A 24,614-nucleotide genomic window follows, 5' to 3' on the forward strand; every position below is an offset into this window, starting at 1 on the left:
TACTAAAAAAACTGCTTTATTGGGTCAAAAAACAAGAGCCCAGTTTTCGCGAGATTTTTTCAAATCGAATCATGAACTCGCTACTTTTCGTAGTTCAAAAATAACATTGTTTTTCCATGTTTCATCTTTCCTAGCACCTTCTTCTAACAGAAATAGCATTACATAATAATGTAGCAATTTTTGCAAATTTTGAACGTTTTTTGAGGTATGAACCGATATTTTCGCGAAATGTTGCTAAAATGAGCTGAAAATACACAAAATTACGGATTGAAAATGAAATTGTTGCCACATTTGCATATTTTTTTATTCAGAAAGGCAACTAATTATTTCGCGTCTACAAGAATCCAAAAAATCTCCGAATTCAGTCGAAAATAGTGTCATTTATTTGTGCACATCTTTGTATACAATTACATAAGTATTTCTCAAAATTTCGTTAAAGATTACTCAAAAACATTGATGTATTCTCTCAAAATTGCTTAATCGAGGTAAACATGTTTTTGAGAAAAAAAACATCTCAGTTTTCGCGAGATTTCCCTAAACCGGAACGGGAAATTACTATCTTACATAGGTCAAGAATAACATTAGTTTTTCCATTTTCAGGAGTACGTTTTTTAAATAGAAATGCAATTATTTTACGAAGCTTAATTTTGTCAAAAATAAACCGGAAAGTACAAAAAAAAAGAGATTTTCAAAAATTTCAGATAAAATGAGCTGAAAATACACAAAATTGAATTCAAAATGAAATTATTTAGCCATTTTTGTATTTCTCGGGCATATTTTTTAATCCAGAGACGCAACAACTTCGCTAAAATTCGTCAAAAAGAAGCAGAATTTATTCGAAGAATAAAATAAATAACGAATTTATTTTTACGGTTTGTTTAGTGTTTTTGCACGTTTTTGATCAAAATTTCTCAAAATTGTGTAAAAAATTTCCTAAAAAAGCACCGTGTTTTAAAATAATATTATGTTTGTGTTTATCGAACGTTAAACACGAAAATCTTAGTTTTGCGAGGTTTTCTTAATCCGTATTTATAAGTATTTATAAAAGCGTCATTAATTTTTCGTCTTTTTTGACGTTTTTCAAACAGAAATGCAGTTAGGTGTTTTGAAAAATTTTGTCAAAAATAAACTAAATAACTACAAAAATCCAGCAATTTTTTAATTTTTCGAACTTTGAAGCACGATTTTGAGATAAAAACGCAAAAAATAAAAGGTTTTTTGTAAAAATTTGCTGAAAATAGCTGAAAACTGGTTCGGAAATGAAAATACTAGGTAGGTGCATAATTTTGCCTCACTTTTTTTTATCCAGGAAACCAATTATACATTGTGCTAGGAAATGGTTTTTCAAATCTTTGAAGCTAGATAAAGAATGACAAAACGAATCGATTAAGTAAAATTTGTGTAAATCAAAAATGCATAGTTTTCCCAAAAAATCGTTCCAAATTTTGAGAACCTCTGAACTAGAATGATAAAAATTAGCGTAAATCTCAAAATTATTGACGAAAAGCAGATGTAAATTTTTGTTTTTGATTAAGTTTAATTAGAAAATAAAAAAACAAAAAATAAACCAGTGGCTGTCAACAAGTGGGTTAATAAATTTTTTTAACAAAGTAAGCACTTTTTGGAAAAACGATATAAGGGCTTTAACTCGACAAATGCACATATAAAATATGTGTAAAATAACGCATTCCCAAACACCCTATATTTTGAAAATAGTCGGCAAAAATAAGCCGAAAAATCGCTAAATTTGGTCGTTTTTTCCATTTTTCGATATGTTTATAAACTAAAAAGTGCTTCATACAAGTTATAAATTGGAATTTTGAAAATAATATTAGGTACAGATGTGTAAACACTCATAGAAAATCATAGGTCTCTCCTTTTCTCTAGACTTGACGGGATTATGTTTCTATTGCTAAAAACTCATAATTCTCTTCGAATTATGATTTTTTGTCCATTAAATAATGGGTAACCAACCGCTGCGAAATAACGGTGTAAGTCAAGTGTGAACATTTGTTTTGGTGCAAATGCAGCTCAAAAAATTTCCCCTTGTTTTCCCTCCGAGTGTGATGATTAATGATTTTGTTATTGTTCCAGGCGGTACGGTACAAAGTGCGGTGGTTGTGGGCAAGGCATATCGCCTAGTGACTTAGTGCGAAAAGCGCGCGACAAAGTGTTCCATCTCAATTGTTTCACCTGTCTCGTGTGCAGGAAACAGCTTTCGACCGGTGAAGAACTTTACGTTTTAGACGATAACAAGTTTATTTGCAAAGACGATTACCTCAACGGAAACAAGACGGCCGCCATTACCGGACACCACCACGGTAAGTCGATTTTTCCCATCCCTTGCCTTGATGCGCGATCGCAAAAAAACCCTATACACAGTACGGGGGAAGCACCGGAAGGGTGATACGCCCCACGCGCGTCAACAATCGAACGTCGACCGAGGGGTAACGACACGTCCCGACGTCGATTGGTCGCGATCGGCACGTGGGAGGAGTCACGCGCACGACCTCCCCCCGGGGCCCCCCTCCATCAACGCGTTTCAATTTCGCTAGACAAACAAAAGTCGAACGCTTGAGAAAACAGATGAGTGTCGCGCGAGGGGCGCATCGCGACGCCAAAATATTATTTACACGGAGAGAGGGAGAAAAAAATAAACTGAGAAAGAGAGAAAAAACAGTCATTTTTCATCAGAGATTCGAAACGACTTATAAATATTTAATGAGATGATTTTAGGAGAGCGGCGATCCAGTGAAATGCTAATTTTATAGTTGTTTTAACGTATGCGAGATGGCTATAATTAACTGTGATGCCGTTGAAATGATGGCACGGTGTTTAGATTTGTTGTTGGTGAATCGGGGACCTCTTTTCTAAACTGGTGCTATAAACAAAGCAAGAAAAAAATTAATATGATACGACGGATTTGTTATGAGTTATGAGGCTCTTAATTGTTTCCGAAGTGAATAATGTGCGAACAAAATTCTTACAAGCGGTAGAAGTTTTTTAAATTGATAGTATTTTGCCGGAAAATGTATGTTATTTTTTAGTTTTGTTTTTCGAAAATCACTGGCCTTTATAAAATAATGATGCTCTTGTTTATTACGCATTGAACAATTATTTTATGTGACGTCTTTTTAATTATCGAATCACACTTTGCACGAATTTTTAGATTTTATGAACAGTATAAGTAGAAGTGAATTTTTCCTGATAGGAACTTAGTGTCAGTCAAACTGTTTGCAACCTGTAATTGGAGCCACATTTGTATAAGTTGATATGCGAGCAGGAAAAAGAAATACAAATTGATGACGGACGGGACACAAACATTTTGTATCGTTGAGCAATCGTTTATAAAATTCTGTTACATTAAAAGGCTTTAACTCAATCAATTATTTTGAAGTAAAAGGTGGAATTTGTTGAAACTTCTGATTAATTTACTTTTTGTTTACCTACACATGACGGACGGGACAAAAAAAATCTTGTGTGTGAAAATAGCTCTAAAAAATTATTCAGACAGGTTTTAATTATTAAAGACCAACAATATCAAAGTCAGGCAGTAGAAATTTTTTGGCCTTGTTTAATGACGTAAAAAATGTGAGTAACATTTAATATTTGCAATAACGGACGGGACAGCAAAATTTACAAAGATAAAAAGTAGTATTACTAAATATATAGTTGATTTCCATTATCTAAACTACCAGAAACTAGAGAAACACTTTTCAAAAATTATTCATAAGTTGTAGTACGTCAGTATTTTATGTTACCGCCAAAAAGGCAATGTATGTAAATTTTGGAATCCAATGAATTACTTCAATAAAAATGATTATCCTCTCCCATTTTAAATCCACAACAAAAAAACTCATGTCGTAAAATACATTATTAAATATAAACCGAATCGTATATTTTGAAAGAAACTCTTCCTACACACTAAAATTATTTTGAAAACTTCTGTTTAATTATTATTTGACTAGTTGACATTGATTGGACTAGCGTCATTAGTGTAAAAGCCATTACAGTACTTTTGACATGTTCTTGTCATTTTGATATCCAATAAAAGTTATTACTACACAAGAATGTAGTATATTAAATAACTATTCTACAATTATTTACTATCAACTTTTTAAAATGTGTTAGCCCTCGCTTTATAGAAAATCGTAAATAGGTTTATCCTTTGCGGATAGTTTTTTTTTGTGTTTCCGGTCAACTTTGTATGATCTTTAAGAAAAAAAAAGGATGCAGATATTACACAGAGGTAAAGAACGAAATTTTAGTGAGACCTCAACTGAATAGGCAAGATTATTGTGATCAAAAATGTGAATAAATGCCTGAAATCACTCTTTTAAAAAATGACCAAAAGTGTTTTATTCACTTTGCGCCAATTTTAATTGTTGTTTTACTAATAAAAAGCATAGATTTCTGTGATTGTTAGTTAATGAAGTTGGAAAAGAAAAATAAAAAATAAAAAACTATATTTCTATTCTACCTTCTTAAAGGTGATGATTTTATTTCTTTCTATATAATTTACATTAGGAAAAAGCATTTCACAACCAAATGTAGAATGTTACTTTAGAAGAAAAAGTTATAATTAGATTTTCCCGTTTTTTTTTTTTAATATAATCTTCGTTCAAATTGCCTCTAGCCTGTAGTGAACTTGATGAAAGATTATCTATTTATTTTATAATCAAAAGAATAAAAAAAGACTAAAAATTTCTGTTGTCCAACTCTTGAAACATCTCAGAGATAATTATACAAATATTGTTTGATATAGCCAACTTAACAACATAAAATATATTATCGAGAAAATTTACTTTGAAAAACTGTAAACGGCTATATGATTTCATTTCCAAAATTATTCACAAGTTGAAATTGACTATATAAAAACAGAAATTTAATTTAATCATCACAAATTTGAAAGGTAGGTAGTATTTGTTTAATACTCACGAAATGAGGTTCTTATTTTTTTATTTGCTACATTAATTAATCAAAACCTGTCACCCATTAACTGTAAAATTAAAGAAATTTTATCATACTGAAAACAATAACTTGATTTTTTTTCAAAACTGGTTTTTGGTGTCTCACAGCAATATCTTAAAAAACTTAAACAACGTAAAAGCGTCAAACTGTAGTGTATTTAATTGTCTGTCGTTTATGCAATTAATTTATTTTTTGACTCAACTAGAAATATTTATTTTTGCTTGAGCCAAAAGACTTGGATCACCCTGTAGGTACACAGTTAGGGTAACAACTATCAAAAACAAACTAATTAGAATTAATAAAAAATTTGATTAAAAATTCGTATAAACAAACAAGGCACATTTTAATAGCATAGGAATTTCTTGATTATTGCACAAGTGCGATAATTAAAACCTTTGAAAGTGATAGGACATGAGTGACTGGACAAAACATAATATCCACGTTCCTTATTACAAAAAAACTCACATAATAACTCCACACAAAAAGCGACATGTTCTAAATTTTGCAACGTGCATATGTTATTGAACTTTTCCAATAAACTAATTACTAATTTCCAACCACAAATATGGACAAAAAAGCATTGTATTATAGGTAGGTAGGTACACGAGTCTTGGAGAAAGTCGTCCATCATTATTTGAAAATTTTTAAAGTCACACTAACAATACAGGGAGAGATAACAGGTTCTTGCAAACAACATCACGATTTAGGGCACAAGACAAAACTTTGATAACGTCTCGCTTTATGCAATTTCCACGCTTAATATCCGGCTTAAATTTCACTTAATTGTAGAAATGTTCGAATTAATTTCAACACAATTAGAGCTGACCTGGCCCGTATCCATTTGTGCTTATCTCGAGTTCGGTGGTTGCTTTTTAAAAATAATAATTTTAGTCCCGATGACATCTAACCCAAGATATGAATATAATAAGTGGTGTCGTTCACAAGGATTATACCTTATTACCTGTTTTATTGCTCCACAAGGTGTTAACAACCGAAAATCCTGAAATATGTGTTTTTAATAATAGGAAAGCAACTACTCCTGAATTATTCATGATAACATAGATACTTATGCACAATTTTATTAGGGAGCTAATTGTGCACCTGATAATAGTAAGAATTTTTTTCTTTGCGCAATTAATAATCGCCTGGCGCCCATGGCGACACCATCACGTTCAACCATCACGAACAACCCGCCATCAGATCAGACAGACAGCATTCAAAAAGACCTTGATGGAGCGTGGTACGTAAAACCACGGAACATGGGCATTTCACGCTACGGGTCCGTAGACACAGTCAGCCAAGTGTGACGTGTTTCGTGTTAAAAATAAAAATATCACACGGAGAGTAACAACAAAAACCAAAAGCGAAAAAAGTACACATCCCAAGGTGTAGGTGCTGACCCAAAAAGCAAAAGTGCCAAGGCGAGTCCGGCCCTGTGCTGCCGCCCCCGAGCGAGCGCCGCCACCAAATCAAAGATCAATACGTTATTTCCAGGGTCGTGCACAGATATTTAAGTTAAAACCGCATCACAGCAGATAGGGAGGCTGGAAAAACAAGCCCCTTTGTGGCGAGTTGTTACCCCGTGCATTGCACAAATATTATTTTAAAGGGGATTTTTATGCCGAAAGGGCCGCCGGCATTATGCGATATTCAAGGGTTCGTTCGGATTTCTTTATTCGGGAGAACGAACGAAGGAGAGAGGAAAAAACGTCGGTTTAATGCTTGATGAAGGGGTGTGAAATCGGGCGACCTTGCTGGTTTGTTGGCGTCGAAGAGAGAGAGAGAAAAAATGGGAGTAATCAGGCGAGAAAGTGGAAGAAGGACGCAAAAAAGCCTTGCGAAGGGAAAAAATGCGCACATATTTTGGCTATACCTATTCTGAGACATCAAAGGTGCCTTGCGCCACTTGTCTGACTTTATTAATTACCATCATTAATAAACTTTCTGACAGCTTGTACAAGCAAGCAACACGAGTGTGGTGTTGTTCGACCATTTTTCGAAAAGTATAGTTTTAAAAAAATAAATAAATAAATTTCCCACGACTGCATCCTCTCGTCGGTATTAACTCACACACATCCCGGCAATATCTCACATTAAATTGGTTCCACCACTTGCTAGTAACATATTAATAACACAAAGTGTTAATAAATATTCACGTATCATTATTTATGTTTCGCATTATATTAGTTTCGGTGCGTGGGCGACCGCTGGTTGGCCGGTTTTCGTTCCTTATTCTTCTATTCTCTCGAATAATAATAACATACGGGCTGTTCCGGAACTCCAAACTTAACCAAAGAAATAAAATTATAAAAGGATTTTTTTAATAGAGAACATTTTTCTTAAAATTTTCTGAGAAACATACTTCTATGATCCCAATGATTTCTTATTTTAAATAAATTATTATTAGGTATTTACGTGCAAAGTCAGCACCATCGTTTGTTTTAAGGCATATTTCCTTAGTATTGTTCAACTTATAACTTTTATAATTATAAATAAGTCAAAGCAACCACTTTGACCAAAATATTTTTTAACTTATTTTCGTCACCACCAGTGTTATTTTTGACTTTTTTCAACGCTAAAATACGTTAAAATTAAGTTTTTTTCAAAATTTTGGTAAAACTGTGCGAGAAATCATTAAATTTAAAAAAAAATTGTAATTTCTCCTTATTCAAGCTGTTTATCACGTTGTTCAGTCAGAAAGCAATTATTTACTGAAGTAGTCAACAATTTCAATATTGTATTTTCCTTTTTCGACCGTTTTAGCACCAGAAACTCGATGTTATTTTAAGAAATTTCGTCCAAAATAAGCCAAAAATGGCATTTCGTTTAGTTTTTTTTCAAACGTTGAACCTCGTTCTTGAGACAAGAACAAGAAATTTTCTCAAAAATCATCCGAAAATCGGTCAAGTCGATCAAAAAGTATATTATTTAGCGTTTTTTCTGTGTTTTAGACCATTTTCAGTTAAAAACGCAGTTGTTTAGTGAAATTTCGCCAAGAGTTGGCCGAAAAATCAAAATTTGGTCAACAATAGTGTAATTTTTGCATTTTCCGCGAGTTTAAGCACACAATGAAGCTAAAAACCCAGTTTTCTTGAAATGTTGCTAAATTTGGACAAAAAATCTATAAATTTGATCGAAAATGATATGATTTTACCACTTTTGTGTTCAGCTAACATGATTTTTATTAAAAAAATTCGACAAAAATTATCTAAAATTTCATCGAATTGGATCGGAGATGATATAATTTTTGCATTTTTTGAACGCTTACAACGAAAAATTACTATACTTTCAAGCTATGAAGCTAAGTCAATCGTTTTAGCACGTTGTTTAAATATTAGGAACGAAATTATCTTCATAATTTTGAGGAATTTCGTCCAAAGAAATCAAAATGACTTTTAGTTTAGTCTTTTGTAGCCGTTTTTCTGAAACACAATAAATTCGCTAAATTTCTCAAAAATCTGCCGAAAAATAATTAAATTGTGGATCGAAAATAAAATTTTTTCTTATGTCGTGGAATATTTTCAGCCACAAAAGCAGTTGTTCACCAAAAATTGACCGATAAGTGAGTCGAAAATGTATTCTTTTTGTTTTTTTCGGTCGTTTAAAATATAAATTGAACTAAAATGGCATTATTTTGGGGAAAGTTTGAAAAGTTTTTCGTCCAAAAACATAATTATTTTGCCAAATTTCGAAAAAAATTAATCGAAAAACTGACGAATTAAGCGGGTGATTCACACAAAACTACACAAAAGTTACATATACATACAAAAAATACACAAATAATAATTATTAATAATTAATTATTTAATTTTTGGAAACTCATGACAGTAGTCAAATTTTTATTTATAGTCATAATTTCTATTTTTTAGAAACAAATTTCATGTAGGTATTCTATCAAGAGTCAGAAGGAATATGATTCTAATCGATCTAACTTAATAGTTAACTAACTAAAAACTTTACAATTTATTGAACGATTATCCAGATCAAAATTTGTAATCAAGTATCAGAATAATTATGTATCGTTGATTGCAGACCTTGTAAAATTACGTGAAACACCCTGTATAGGTAGATTTGCTTTTTACAAGGGTCTATGCAGATTTTTCAGTCAGTCAATCGATTATTTTACATTTCTTAAAAGAAAACAAGAAAAACGTAGTAGCTGTTTCAAACCTATAAAAACGTCTCAACATCGCATTTTACCAAATTATTTTTTTAAATAGGCTTAATAAAGGTGTAAAATCGATATTAACGGTTAAATCACTCATCGAAAATATAAATTACATTAGCTATTTTTTTTGAGTGGATGAATAATTTATAACAGCAAATTTTGAGAAAAAATTCGATGTTGTAGTTTTTATATTTTTGAAACAGCCAACTAGATTGGATTGGAAATGGTGTAGTTTTTGCCTTTTTCGAGCGTTTTTTTTTACATTTTACGTAAAAACTTGTTTTTCGTGAGATTTTCTCAATATTTAAAAAGACATAAATTGGGTCAAATATGACATTTTCTCAGCCATTTAGCACTTTGTTAAGCCAGAAAGGTACGTACTTATTTTCAAAATAAATTTTTAAATTGTTTTTTTTTATTAATCATCATTTCCCTTCACCGAACTAATCATCTCAGGCAATATTCTTTTCCTATTTTATGTATGAAAATTTCGCCCCACTTGCTGAGTTGCTGTTAATCCCGGTCCTGTATTGATTGATAATATAATCTTTATTTTTCATTATTTATTTATCTTCCGCTCAAATAATTACCTGATTTGCAAGTTTAGAAAAATATTCACAGAAAGCAATCTTTCGACGATAAATCACCAATTTATACAAACAACGAAAAAAAATATCAAAAAATTTGTTCTAATTAGTTCAAGAAATTTCCGATAATTTTTATTATTTAGTGTAATGGACTAGCACATTTTTTGGGCACTACTAGCCGGATTTTAGTGTATTTCTGGAACACGCTCTACATATGAGTTATATCTTTCCACGTGTATATTTTTGACGTGATTCGGTCCTCGCCGGCGGTGTTAAAGCTTGCTTTAGACAACAGCTCTGACACCGCACTGACACCAAAAACGATAAGGGTTAAAGGTCTTACCACGGGGTACAAACACGGACCGCAAGACTTACCTGACGCCACGGACGTCGCCCTTTATCACACGGCTCTGTCTTTTATAAATTATTGTACTTAATTTTTTAAAATAATACACACATATACAGCGTGTTTTCTTTATTTTTGTCAGGTGGGTCCAGCAGTTCCGAATTATCGATATTTAAAGGCCTCGCACCCGTCGCTAGCGTATCGCCGACGTTCAATTTCAAATCAAGTAAGTAAAAAAAAAATTGTCATCTAGTTAGTGTTGTCGTGTGCCGGTCGGAGGTCACCTCATCGTCGAGGTCATTCTCGTTTCACGCGTATATCATTGTCGATTTTCGTGGGTGTACGAGGTGTGAACGCTCGTCTTTCTCGTCTTCCTGCCGTCGGACGGGCGCAGGGGGCGCAGGGATGATTAATGCCTTGTTTCCCAGCGGGTTCGGTACTAATTGGGGCCTGTTTCACGATGGACCCTATGCAGGGGCACCAGGTACGGGGCCGTAATTGGCCCACGTTTCGAAGAATGCGAGGTCGCGGACGGCCTGCGCGAATTCTAATACATACACTTTGCTCGATTTTGCGCGAAAAATTCGATAATGGTGGAGAAGTAAATAGAGCAGAGTGCGAATGCGGTGTCCCTTGCAGCCACTTGACGTTGATTATTGATCAAAGAGCCACCCGCCCCTTCACACATATAACTTACACCCTTCTCTACGGCCGACACTCGATTCGAGTGGTTGAGGAAGGAATTAGCCGAACATGTGTAAGGTTCGTGTAAACAGAATCGCTCTGTTTGGACGCTAAAGGGGAAGAACCACTTGTATATAAATGCGTATGAAAATATTATCTAAACATGGTTAAGTGCCAATTGGTCTGAGCACGAGCGACGAAGGCGCGTTTTTGTCTACAAAAATCAAAAAGATACTAACATTTTATTGTTACCTAAAAGTCTTAGAAGTTTTTTTCTCAAAACAAAAATTAATGTTATTCTCAAACATCCAAGCGAAATAAGTGAATTTTTAGACCAAATTTGTGACTAAATTAGCTGATTGTTGACGTTTTAATCGATTTTTAACAAAATTACTCTAAACAGATCAAATGGCCGTCAATTTCAGTCTAATTTCATCAACTCGTTTCGCAAAATAAATTTAGATTTTCGCTCGAAATGAAATTAAATCTAACGAAACGAGCCACAAGAGTAATAGCATTTTCGACCTTTTATTTGTAATTTTTTGAACTTTTCTTCTTCTTTTCGACTGAAAAATGTAGTCAAACGTTCCAAAAAGTCCAATTAAGCAATGTACTTGTTGACTTGCTTGCTTAAGTTACCGGTATAGACCGGATAAATTTCGAGAAAAAAATGCGATTGAAAAACTAAAACGACAACAAAAACTTCAAACTTACTATAAACTAGAGTGAGTTGGGACACTGAATGTCAATTTTCGAAATTTTGTTTCATATACGTCGGTTGGAATGTGTAAAAAAACAAATTGGGATAGAAATCATTGGCGTTACACTGAAATTTGGCGAAAAGTCAAATAAATTTGTCAAAAAATGTTTCCATTTTTCGTCGACTAACTGCGTTTAGAAATGGTTTAGACTGGCAGTCGTCGTCAGTTCACTGTTTTTTTTATATGAACTCCTAATTTTAAAAGAGATTTCTTTGCAAGTACAAGAATTTTACGTCTAAACTCTTCATCACAAACAATTTTTCCTTAACTTTACGAAATGGTAATCAGCGATGAAAGAGAGAGAAATTGAACCTTTCCTGCCAAGTTTTACGTTTATTATTAACAAGCATTTTGAAAAGTGGATTGTCTAAATAATGTTATGTACAAAATCTATGAGATTTTGGGAATTTGTCTATGCATTTACAAAATACGTAGGTACTTGAACCCAAAATTGGTTCTAATTTTTAGGAAAGTTGAATCTGTCGCTGCTTGGCCGCCTTTAGCATCTACGTGAACTTTAGATTCTGTTTCAAATTATAAAGTTATTGGGAATTTACGATTTTGTTACGTTTTTCACACGAGAACACCTTCAATTCAATGATTTTTTGGAAAGTTTAAAAAGACGACGAGAAATATGAAGGGTTCTTGATGACCAATTTTTGGGACGAGATGTTGTAACTAAAAATTGTGATTGAAAGAAAAGCATTTTTAACATTGAAGTATGTTTTAAGTTATGTATTTAATATTAAAATAAATATTGAAAAATTTCAGAAATGTGAGCATTAATATTGGTAGGTATTCAATTATTTTCTTTTTTTAAACAGTAATCCCAAAATTTCTACGTTTCCTATGTCCCTGGTTAAATTTGATGTAAAATTATGTCATCTTATGCATTTGACAAAAATTATAACCTTGTAACTATTTTCGACATAAACCTCTGACATAAGCTACTAACAAAAATTTTAATAAAAAAGGATAGAAATATATACCTTATCCACATAATACAAAATTGGCTCGGTTTGACGTTCAGTGTCCAAACTTTCCCAATATAGGAACTATAAACGAGCTTTTAGCATAACAATGTACGGCCTTAACCCAAAATTTATTTTTGTCTTATTAAAAGCAAATCTAGCAAAATATGTTGGTTTTTTGCTCAAAATAACGTAATTTTCCACATAATCAAGAAATTTTTAGGCCTGCTTTTAACGAAATTTCATAAAAAGGAGGTTTCTCGCTCGTAGAGCTAGTTAAAAATTATTTTAAAAAGGTCTAAAGAATTTCTAAAATTGCCATTTTTGACAAAATTTCGCAAAAATAAACCAGTTTTTTCTTAAACTGACGTAATTTTTGACGTAATTTGGGGATTTTCGTCATGATTTAACGACTTCAAATAAGTTAGAAGACTGCCAACTTCAATCTAACTCAGTCGAAAAGGGCTAAAATAATATCATTTTCGACCTTCTTATTGCTTTTTTTGTTTTTTTCTACTGAGAAACGAGTTATGCGAGTTTTAGATGAAACCGTGTTAAAACACTGGAAAAGTCAAAAACAACATAAATGTCGAAGTGTGTGGATATTTTTTTCGATTTATTTAAGAGGAATTTGACGAAAAAATTGACAACTGTGTTTAAGGGTCAGTTTCATCGAATTTAAAGGAGCATTAAATTAATTGTTGTTTATAATGTGCTGATTACTATGAATTTATTGATAAAAATTTCACATTCTAAATCAACATGAACTTTATTTCGATTATGAAACTGGCCATAAACATTTAAATAAAGCAAAAATTTTGATTTCGAACTGCTTTTTTTCCGTAGTTTTTCGACTTTTTTGGATTCCGCAAAAAGTAGTAATGGTTTCCCACTCATAAAAGTTAAAAGACTGCCAACTTCAATCTAACTCAGTCAAAAAGGGCTAAAATAATATTATTTTCGACCTTCTTATTGTTTTTGTTTTTTTCTACTGAGAAACGAGTTATGCGAGTTTTAGATGAAACCGTGTTAAAACACTGGAAAAGTCAAAAACAACATAAATGTCAAATTGTGTGGATATTTTTTTCGATTTATTTAAGAGGAATTTGACGAAAAAAATGACAAATGTGTTTAAGGGTCAGTTTCATCGAATTTAAAGGAGCATTAAATTAATTGTTGTTTATAATGTGCTGATTACTATGAATTTATTGATAAAAATTTCACATTCTAAATCAACATGAACTGTATTTCGATTATGAAACTGGCCATAACCATTTAAATAAAGCAAAAATTTTGATTTCGAACCGCTTTTTTTCCGTGGTTTTCCGACTTTTTTGGATTCCGCAAAAAGTAGTATTGGTTTCCCACTCATAAAACGAGCTTCTAACGAATAGATCAAAATAGCATCATTTTTTATTCGACATTTTGAACGTATTGAAAGAAAATTTGCTAAATAAGTAAATTTTTAGTGTAAAATTTCATAATTTTCAATTTCATAAAGACATTTTTCTGGCAAAACTTAAATCTACGTTTCAATAAAATTTTGCAAAAAAAAACAAAATTTCTCGTTCAGAAAGTGTTCTAAAAATCATAATAACGGCTCTTAAAAAAACATTATTTTCGATCCAATTTGGTCATTTTTTAAAAATTTTACAAAATAAATTTTGTGTTTTTACCTCAAAGTAGAACAAACCCAACGGAAAATGATATCCAATGTTACCTTTTAGCGAATTAATTGCAGGTGTTAGACCAAAAGAAGGTGATTTCTGACGTACTATAATTAAGTTATTTTTAACATGTTTTAACTAAATGATTGTCAACACTTTAACAGATCAGATTATCAAAAGACTGTCAATTTCAATTTATGTAATTTAGTCGCCTTTATTTAGCAAAATAAGTTAGTTTCCTACTCAAAGGCGGGATAAATTTATCAAAATGGTGCAAAATAATGTCATTTGTGATTTTTTGGTCGTTCTAAAGAATTTGCGAAATAAACCAATTTTCGGTTGAGGCACTAAAACAATCGAAAAAGGTAATTTTTCGTTCTATTTGAGCAAAACTTCGCGAGAAATGTGAATACTAGTATTCTATTTTGAAACAAAAATAAGAAGAATTTTGCCTTACCATAGTTTTTCAGAAAAACTATTAAGTTTATTCATAAGTCGAGCTTTTAGTGAGGTAGATTAAAATCTTGACTTTTTTGACTAATTGAAAATTTCTCACCGCATCAGAAGAAATCATGTTTGATATTTCTCGCTCGTAAAGCGGCTTAAAACATTCTAAATAGGCGAAAAGTACCTCAACTCTGATCTTTTACGTAGTTTCGCAAAATAAATTAGTTTTTTGCTCAAAAACAAGATAAGAAAGGGACATTTTCGAGCTTTACTTGTCATGTTTTTGAGGAATTTATGAAAAATAGGTGAGCAAGTTTTAGGTGACTTTCATGGCTAATTTTTTGATCCATTTGAACAAAAATTCGCAAGAAAACTAATTTTTGTAAAAGATTTTGAACGAATTACCACGTAGTTATTCGGCTTTTTTTGTGTGATTTCGATAAAAATAAACAATTTCCGCCGTAATTAGGTGATTTTTCGATGTGTTTATTCTTTAAGCTAATTAAAATTGATTTTTTTCCAGATTCGTTGATGGGCTCAGCGTCGGAGGACGAAGAAGACGACGACAACAGCACGGCCTCCTCGGTACTAAAACATCACACGTTGCACGGTTCCTTACCCCCAGCCCCCGGGGAAACAAACAATAATTCTTTGCCCCATTCAGACATTAGCAGTTCGATAGGACAGGTGAGGAAAAAATTACAATCATTAAGCATTTTTTAATTATAGACTACTCGGCTGATTAATTAATTATAGTGTTGTGGGTTATTAGTGTTGCCTTATTTTTTACCCCAATGTAAACATCGGAAATTATTTATGGTTTTGCATAATTATTGCGGTTTGACTGTGTATAATCGATTGGTTGAATCTGAGCAAAAAACCACGTCCTTGCAATTTGATTTTGAACTTTTTTTTAAGGATTCAAAAACCGGTCAAGACGACTCCGAAGACCAAAACTCCTTCGACGGTGATGCCGAAATGCGGGATTCGCAAACAGAGAATAAAAGTCCTGATGATAGCAGCGCCGGCTCGAAACGTCGCGGCCCTCGAACGACGATCAAAGCGAAACAATTAGAAATACTAAAGACGGCCTTTTCGCAAACGCCGAAACCCACAAGACACATCAGGGAGCAGCTGGCGAAAGAAACAGGCCTGCCTATGAGGGTGATACAGGTAAGAATTCGTATATAGTTTCTTAATTTATGGCGGCTTATAATTGGTTCTGCTGGTATAATGTGAAAAAATCGTAATGTTGGACCACACCTTTAAGAAGTTCTGCACAATTTCCAGCGACATTTGCTTCGACGCGCTTGAAATCACCGTCAAATCAACTCAGACAGACTTGGTGGCGACGTCGCCGTCAGTTATTTCGGTGTTCGAAGAGACAAATTGTAGAAAGCGCAAATCACAAAAACATTACGATGGAAAAAAACCGGTGTTTTCATGGCGAGATAATTGTTTCAACAAAACGTTATGTCGATTTTTTCTATTCGATTTAATTTCAGATAAAACGTGTTCGTGTTAGAAAAATTGTTAAACATCTTTATTAACTGTTCTTATCGCGCCAGTATTTGAGTTATTTTTGTTCGGGAGGATAATTGCAACTTCCGGGCACAAAAATTTTCACTATGGATCATTTCGTTCGCTGACAGATTTTAAATAGCGCGGCGTTAAAATAGACAAAAAATTTAATCGAATCGTTGTGTGTTCTCGTTTCGTGATTGTGCGTGTGGTCCCCACACTATACCGGGTGTTTCAGATTGGAATTTAGTCCCTTGCAATTTTTTAATTTTTTAAGGAAAGTTTAACCAACATACAGGGTGACCCAGGGGTGCGTGCATGCTCCATAACTTTTTTTCTAAGCAGGCTATGGATTTGATTTTTTTTAACAATACGAGCCGGTTTACAGAATATTTTAATTGCAATTAAATTTTAACGGAGATTAACTTGACATTTGCATTTTAAATGGCAACTTAATTCGAATTAGTTTAATTCTAAATTAAATCTTAATTTTGCTCAAAATCTCACAAACTTTACAAATACTCATAAAAAATGTCATGCAGTGATGCAACAAAATATAGGAATATAGAAAAAAATCTAGTTATGCCATTTGTAATTTGTCATTTTCAGAAAATCATAGTAGGCGATGGTTTTTAATTAATAACATTAGAAGACTTTTTTAAACACATTTATTAATAAGTTAATAAATAAATAAATATTACTTAATAAAATATTGTACTTAAGAAGATTCTCGAGATACACAAATATAAAACAAGAGAGATGTATTTTATGTTTAGAAATTTTTAAACTGTACACTAACATTCCCTGTTGTATTTTAGTTTTTTTATATATTTTAAATATTTTATTAAAGTATAAATTGATATTGAAGTCTTTAAAACACGCGCCATTTTTGAGCACGACTACATAGCCGGAGTGTTCGAAATAGAGCAAGTGTTTTAAAGACTATTTATCCACGAATACTTTACGAACTTTTTTTATGGGTACATTTTGAAATCATAAATACTGATATTAATATTACAAAAATTGACTTCGAATTTGCATTTATTGCAAAAGATGCGCTAAAGTTTATGGTATTGACCGAAAAAAGTTGGTTAAGTTATCTTGAATGGTTCTGAATTTATTAATTTTTCTCTGGGTCTATGCACAACGTTATTTTAACATATAAATTGTTATACAGGGTGAGTCAATAATGGGTTATTTCTGATTTTTTTAATATGTAACTAATAATACTCTTTCCAGCTGACCAAATCGGTAGTCGTTAAAAATTTCAATATTAATACAGGATTATATTGTTCTGGGTATTGTCTTGACAGTTTTGCTAAAATTGCATTATGGACTATTATTATTCAAAAGATAATAAAACAATGCTGATCTGAATATTGCTTTTAAAAATTAAACGAAATATTTTTGGTTGCATCTTAGGACATGTCAGAAATAACCCACTATTGACTAACCCTGTAGCCCGGGTGACAATTTAGTCGCGATTGCAAAAATGTAACAAAAATTTTGGGTTTTCATTAAAAAAACAGACCTCAGTTGTGTGTTTTATTTTGGAGCACTCTGTATACAATTTAAATTTTTTTTTTGTAACATTTTAAGTCTTCATTTTAATATCTGAATTTTAGATTATAAACACTACTTTAAAAATTATGTTTTCACTACTTTAAAACACGCTTCCCATAGCAACGTGTTTTAATAATTAAATAAATGTCCCAACAAAAAATTTTTTGAAAAATACTCATACGAAAACGCTTAAAGTTCTCAGGTGTCTAGGTATGCAACTCGCATACGCTCGTTGCATAATGACAGCCCTCGAACTTGTGTTTTCGCACTCTTATTATAAATAGCTATAAAATGTGCCCTATTGTAAGGCCTATCATTTAAAAAAACTCAAATTGATAGCTTGTTTGGAAAAAACTTATGAGTCACCCTGTATCTGTCAGACAAAATCATCAATTAACCACAACATTTTTTTTTCAAATGGAACCCTCGAGGGCAGCCTGTATATTTTTTTGTCAGTTGTCGTATTTAAAATTTGAGAAAATTTAATTGTAAATAATGTGTGAGAGTATGCAAATGCGTGTCAAATGTCATTCCGATAAATCTGAGTGCGTGAAAAAATCCCTAGGCAAAATTATTCATAGACAATGTCCCTATCCGATAAATCATGTTGTTTATGAACACAAGTTCATCGATAAATTGCAATAATTGACAGGACGTGCATAATTTTTGAGACAAATTATGTTCGCGAGAAATTTTTTTCGTCTTTTTCTTCTTGCTTGACGTTTCGAAAACCCGTCACATAAATCATCCCGGAGTCGTCGGTCCTCCGGAACTGAGCGTCGCATCTTGTTTCTTTCTCTACCCTCGAAAATAAAACATTCCAGAGAAAATTAAAGTGAATAACTTGGGCGACGAGAGAATTTAGAAAATTCTAATTGCGACGTCGACACCGTTCTCAAACAAGACGAGAGGAAATTAGGCGGCTGGGCACAGGATAAAAGGGGGAAAAAGCAAATAGTGAAACGTGTCTTTGAAGTTGGCAATTCAATTATGTTTTTTTCCAAAAGTTGATTGTTTCAATTGTGCAAAAAATAAACGGCACAGTTGGATTTTCTTATCGCTTTTTCGCACCCACATTTTTAATTAAATTAAACGATTTGTCCATAAAATCAAATTTATGGCGGCTGTTTCTGTGTGATTGTGTGTGTGGCATATTTCAAAAGAAATTTTGTTACGGCTGATAAATGTAAAGCACCCACGTTTTACAACATAAAAATAATTTGAAGGAAATCAAAGGCATAATAATAACTTTATCAAACACACCCTTTCGTTTTTCCCTGTTATACAGCGTGCTCAAAAACTGGCACCAACTCAATGGTGTGTGGTAGGGAACTGGTTACATATAAAGGTAAAAATTGTAAAAAAATTCTTTGTATTAAAGTTATTGATAAATAACGGATTTTAGATAAATGATATGTGGCAACGTTGTCTAACAGTCATGATCGCAATAGAATTTGAGCAACAATTCGGAAATAAAATTAACTAGACGCCCTCTGGTGACGACTTTTGAACTGTGTCGAAAACAGTAACGAATTTTTTTTAAATTTCACATTTAATTGACATCTAGTAAATTGATTAACAATTTTGCGTGTATAGTGTTAATTGCTTACATTAGAGAGAATCACTTTAAAAGTACGTGGTGGTAAATACTAGCTTTGACTTTGGTTTTGCTGTTTTTCGTGGTATAAAGTGTTTATTGTTGGAATTTGAAAGTGGATAAAAAGTAAAAAAGATTTAAATTTTCATTACAAAGTGTTATCAAACAGTTGTCTAATTAAAGACTATAGTAATGGATCACAGCGAACACAAAGTTGGGCTCAAGAAACCAATAAATTAGTGAAGTTTGTGAATTTTAGGTTAGAATTTTTCCACTGATAAAATCATGAAATACTTCGATAAATCAACAAAACTACAGTTAAAATTAACAACTGCTAATACACTTAAACATAAATTATGCCAAAAGGTAGACTTTTCAATGTCTTTGTAATAATTTTCTAATAAAGAAAGTGAACCAAAAAGTCATTCGTTATTCGTGTTTTCCTCGGCATCTCTAATTTGTCAACATTCGTTTCTTCCACCAAAGATACAATAGTCATTCCGCATTGACAATGTAATAATTGTGAAGCCCCAAAATTCGTACAACGCTCAAAATATCCGAATAAACATTTTCCCGCCTTTTATGGTTACTGTTTTCGACCTAGCTCAGTGGCGCCCCCAACGGTAACTTTACTTCCGAATAAAAATAAATTATTTTTGAAATGGTTTCCTAGGAAATAATTCCCAGTGTTGGCACATCTACACATTGTGATTTTTTGGATGAATTTTATTTTTTTAAATTAAAAAAACTGCTAAAACCTGATAGTAAATTTAAAAATAATTATTCATTGTTTTGTTACGGAACGATTGGTATGACACATAAAAACAAAAAAGTAATGAAAACTAAAGAAGTTAACACAGTAAGTTTGTAGCTCCAAATATATTTTTCCCGTAATCTGCACTTGCTTCTCAATAACGTACCACTGAGTTGGTGCGCCAGTTTTTGAGCACCCTGTATAATAACAGTTTCTTAAATTTGAGTGTAATGTAGGGTAAGTTAGGGAGAGTTCGGCCACTTTTTTTTCAATTAACACTTATAATTGTCGTTAATTTGTTGAATCAGTTGAGATTAAAAATGTATTGGTAATTTGTGCTAAAAAACTTTTTTGCTGACCGGTGTAATTAGTGTTTCTGGTGGTGAGGGCGTGGGTCCGAAAAATTCTTCTATTCAATATATTATTTGTGAAACATAAGCGTGACGAATGCGAGAACCCACCCCCTGCGTTCACCTTTTGTGGTCGGGGCTCCCGGGGCGCCCTTTATGCCTTGCCGCCGGTGGTATCCCACAGATGTTAGAGTCGGTACCGAAAACCATTTGCGACCTTGATTTTGTCGCAAATTATGACAAGTGTATTCCATTCACCCCGAAATCGGTCAATTTTCCGGCACAAATGTCGCCGCGCTTGTAATAAGCCCTCTATATAAATCGAACATACGGGGGGTGGGCGTAACGTCAGTATGTTAGATTTCGGGGTGGTTTTTTCTCGTTTTGTGCTGCGCTACTATGATTTAAAGTCGAATTTATGTCGAGGTAATTTATGGACACGCAAAGTAGGCTGTTGAAAAACAACACACTAGCGCTTTATACACACACACACATATATATACAGGTTGGATTATATGGGAATTCATGGCCTCCTCAGTTTTGAGGCGGTCGTCATAAACAAGTCACACGAGCCGTAAAACCGAACGGCGGTCCTTTTTCACATATATAAATATTATTTTTAATATGTGTTTTACGACTTTATAAATATTTTATATATTCAGGTGTTAAGATTTTTGTATGTGTGATATTTTATAAAATCGGTACCCTTTTTCGAATCGCCCGTGGAAATATAAATGTCAAATTTTATTTTGAAGGATTGAAGGGACACAAGATGCTTATACGGCCGTTCCGTGAAGTGATAAAAACATCGCAGGCGCTTTGCTGCTTACGTATGGATTATGGGGAGATTTTATGGCCGACTCGCCGGTTGGTCATGGCCAACTTAATGCGGCGAATTAAATTCATAAAATCGAAATGTTTTTTGAGAGATTAGGGTCGTGACAGAGGAGGGTAAAGCCGCAGGAATTGCGGTTTCGTTTTTTGTTGCTCGAATTGCATTTTTTCGCGAGTTTTTCCAAATACCTCAGCGGCCGCCGCTCTTCACATCAAGCGATTATCGCTTTGCAATTTCTCGATTTTTGAAGACAACAATGACTTTGCAGCGTCATTTGACATTGCAGGTGTCGTCACGGGTCACTAATATCTACTGTTGTCAACTTGAGGTAGAAAATCGCCTGAATTTCTCTAATTATGGCCGGTGTGTGGAGGTATAATTAAAGTCCGCCCCTGGACCGGCAATTAATCTCAAAGAGCCGTAATTATGTAAAACGAGCATTGTCACATAAAATTCGTGAAATATTAGAAGTAAAAGAACGATTTAATTAGCTGTTGATGATTAAAATGCGAAGCGCTAAAAGCGGACGATTTACGACGAGTGTGTGGATTGGGTGATGAGGGCCCCGCGTTGGGCGACAAACTGCCGGACGGCAGATCGTAAATCTGGATAAATAATGTCGCGAAGAATACAACTACGACTTGCAATAAAATTTAAAACAATGTGCAATGTAAATTTTAGTTTATTTTGTGACGGTTTATTACTACCGCATGGATAATCGATTAGCTTCGTTTGCTTTCAAAAGGTGTTTCCAACTATAAACAGATGAATAATCTGTTTATTCAATTTGTGTCTTCTTGTATTTGTAGATTTTATACTTATTTTAAAACATAACTCGCTTTGTGGCCTCTCTATCACATCTATCCTCTGTTATCCCAACTAGCTGAAATTTTGCATACTTACGTAATCCCCATTATAACAGATAGTATTCGGAAATAAAATTAACTAGACGCCCTCTGGTGATGACTTTTGAACTATGTCGAAAACAGTAACGAAATTTTCGTAATTCACATTTAATTGACATCTAATAAATTGTTTAACAATTTTGCGTGTATAGTGTTAATTCCTTACATTGGAGAGAATCACTTTAAAAGTACGTGGTGGTAAATACTAGCTCTGACTTTGGTTCTGCGGTTTTTCGTGGCATAAAGTGTTTGTTGTTGGGATTTGAAAGTGGATAAAAAGTGAAAAAGATTTAAATTTTCATTACAAAGTGTTATCAAACAGTTGTCTAATTAAAGACTATAGTAATGGTTCACAGCGAAGACAAAGTTGGGCTCAAGAAACCAATAAATTAGTGAAGTTTGTGAATTTTAGGTTAGAATGTTTCCACTGATAAAATCATGAAATACTTCGATAAATCAACAAAACTACAATTTAGATTAACAACTGCTAATACACTTAAACGTAAATTATGCCAAAAGGTAGGCTTTTCAATGTCTTTGTAATAATTTTCCAATAAAGAAAGTGAACCAAACAGTCATCGTTATTCGTGTTTTCCTCGTCATCTCTAATTTGTCAACATTTGTTTCTTCCACCAAAGATACAATAGTCATTCCGCATTGGCAATATAATAATTGTGAAGCCTCAAAATTCGTACAACGCTCAAAATATCTGAATAAACATTTTCCCGCCATTTAAGGTTACTGTTTTCGACCTAGCTCAGTGGCGCCCCCAACGGTAACGGTAACTTTACTTCCGAATTTACTTTAATTAAAAATGACAACAAAAAGTATAGTTATAGCATAACCGGCAAAATATAAATTTTTGGATACATATTTTTTTTAATTTAAAAAACGTTTATAGTTTTTGGACAAGAAGTGTGTGTTGTTGCAGGTGTGGTTCCAGAACAAGCGGTCGAAAGAGCGCCGCTTGAAGCAGCTCACCTCGATGGGGCGCGGCCCCTTTTTCGGGGGCTCGCGCAAAATGCGGGGCTTCCCCATGAACCTGTCCCCCGGCGGCCTCGAAGACGGCCCTCCCGGCTTCCCGTACTTCGCGACCGCCGACGGAAAATTCGAGTTCGGCTACGGGGGGCCCCCGTTCCATCCGCACGACGGCCCCTTCTTCTCCGGCCACCACCCCGGGGGCGGCGGGCCCGGGGGCCAAGGCATGCCCTTCAACCAAGGAGGTAGTTAGTCAGCCGATGAGAGTGAATATTGAGTAACTGAATTTTGCGTTTCAAGGTGGACCCATGGACCACGGCGGCCCCATGAACATGGCCGGCGATTTCGGGACGATGCCGAACGAGCAAGGCCAGTTCATGCCTCAGCAGCCGGGCCCCGAACAGATGATGCCGGGGAACGGGGGCAGGGGGGGCAGTCCGGAGTTTATGTCGCCGGGGTCCTTCTCCGACAACCCCCAGCAGCTCAACGAAGGGCTCGTTTGGTAGCTGGCGAAGGCTCTAGCCAAAAGGGCTAGAGAATGATTTATGGTTTGAGTGGTGTAAATAGTGACGAGGACCGGTTGTGACTAAAAACGTACCTCGGTTTTGTGCAATTTTTATTCATAACGTGTGGTTTATTAACGTTCATGTCTTTGCTTTCGGAACACAAAAATTAACACCCTGTGTACATAATTTATTTGTTAACACAAATTTCTGAAAAGTGCCAAGTTGTAGTACAGTGTTGGGCGGGATCGTCGAAGGACAAACCCTTCACCTCCTATCATAACACTTTCCATCCAACACTGTACGATTTTTTTCGTTAATTGTTTTATTTATGTTACACCACAATGTACTATTTATAAATGTATAAAAAACAAATCCTAGCTTCTAAACTGCTTGTACATATTATAAATTCTCGAAGGACGGTTATTATATGTTATGTTTTGACTAGGCCTAGCTGTCGTACAAAATGTTTGTACAGGGACTTGACACGCTGTATAAAAAGCCATCCGATTATATAATTAGTGTATATTGTTAATTTAGGTGTACTATCCAATAAAACAAATTCTCTAAGCGTTTGTGATTTATTTTAAAAATCCAATAAACCCGTCCACCTTAAGTTTTTTGTAGCCCATCTAGATTTATCGAAAAAACATCTAGATCTATCTTGAAAAAAATTAAATCATCTACATCTATCATAAAATTGACCATCAGGATCTATCTGAAAAAAAGTAAAAATGTCTTGATTATTGCACAATTTTTCACAAAATGTATTTCATTTGTAAAATTTTTCGCGAAAAATGAAATTTTTTTCAAATAATCTACATCTAGAAGGATGGTAGATCTAGATGGCCAAAAAATCTACATCTAGAATAATGATAGATATAGATGGCCTAAGATAATCTACATCTAGAATAATGATAGATGTACATGGGTCAAAAAAATTTTAAATTTTAAAAATTTTTAACGAAAATTTTCACAATGAAAACACGTTTTGTGAAAAAAATTT

At 33.6% G+C, this 24,614-nt stretch overlaps 1 protein-coding gene across 3 annotated transcripts in view; it reads left to right on the forward strand.

Moving 5' to 3' along the window:
* The window catches only part of Lim1 (LIM homeobox 1), a 93,235-nt gene extending 69,056 nt beyond the window's left edge, over positions 1-24,179 (forward strand). For 2 of the 3 annotated variants that reach the window (XM_008196717.3, XM_015981047.1), the window contains 6 exons: positions 2,095-2,321; positions 10,215-10,298; positions 15,126-15,289; positions 15,521-15,775; positions 23,059-23,350; positions 23,406-24,179. In XM_008196717.3, coding sequence (XP_008194939.1) covers positions 2,095-2,321; positions 10,215-10,298; positions 15,126-15,289; positions 15,521-15,775; positions 23,059-23,350; positions 23,406-23,611 — 1,228 coding nt within the window. In that variant the 3' untranslated portion in view covers positions 23,612-24,179. The remainder of the gene's footprint in view (positions 1-2,094; positions 2,322-10,214; positions 10,299-15,125; positions 15,290-15,520; positions 15,776-23,058; positions 23,351-23,405) is intronic. The other variant, XM_008196718.2, reaches the window with a different exon arrangement.
* The last annotated feature ends 435 nt before the right edge of the window (positions 24,180-24,614 follow it).

The sequence above is a fragment of the Tribolium castaneum genome, chromosome 8 (genome assembly GCF_031307605.1).
Source record: "Tribolium castaneum strain GA2 chromosome 8, icTriCast1.1, whole genome shotgun sequence".
NCBI classification, from domain to species: domain Eukaryota; kingdom Metazoa; phylum Arthropoda; class Insecta; order Coleoptera; family Tenebrionidae; genus Tribolium; species Tribolium castaneum.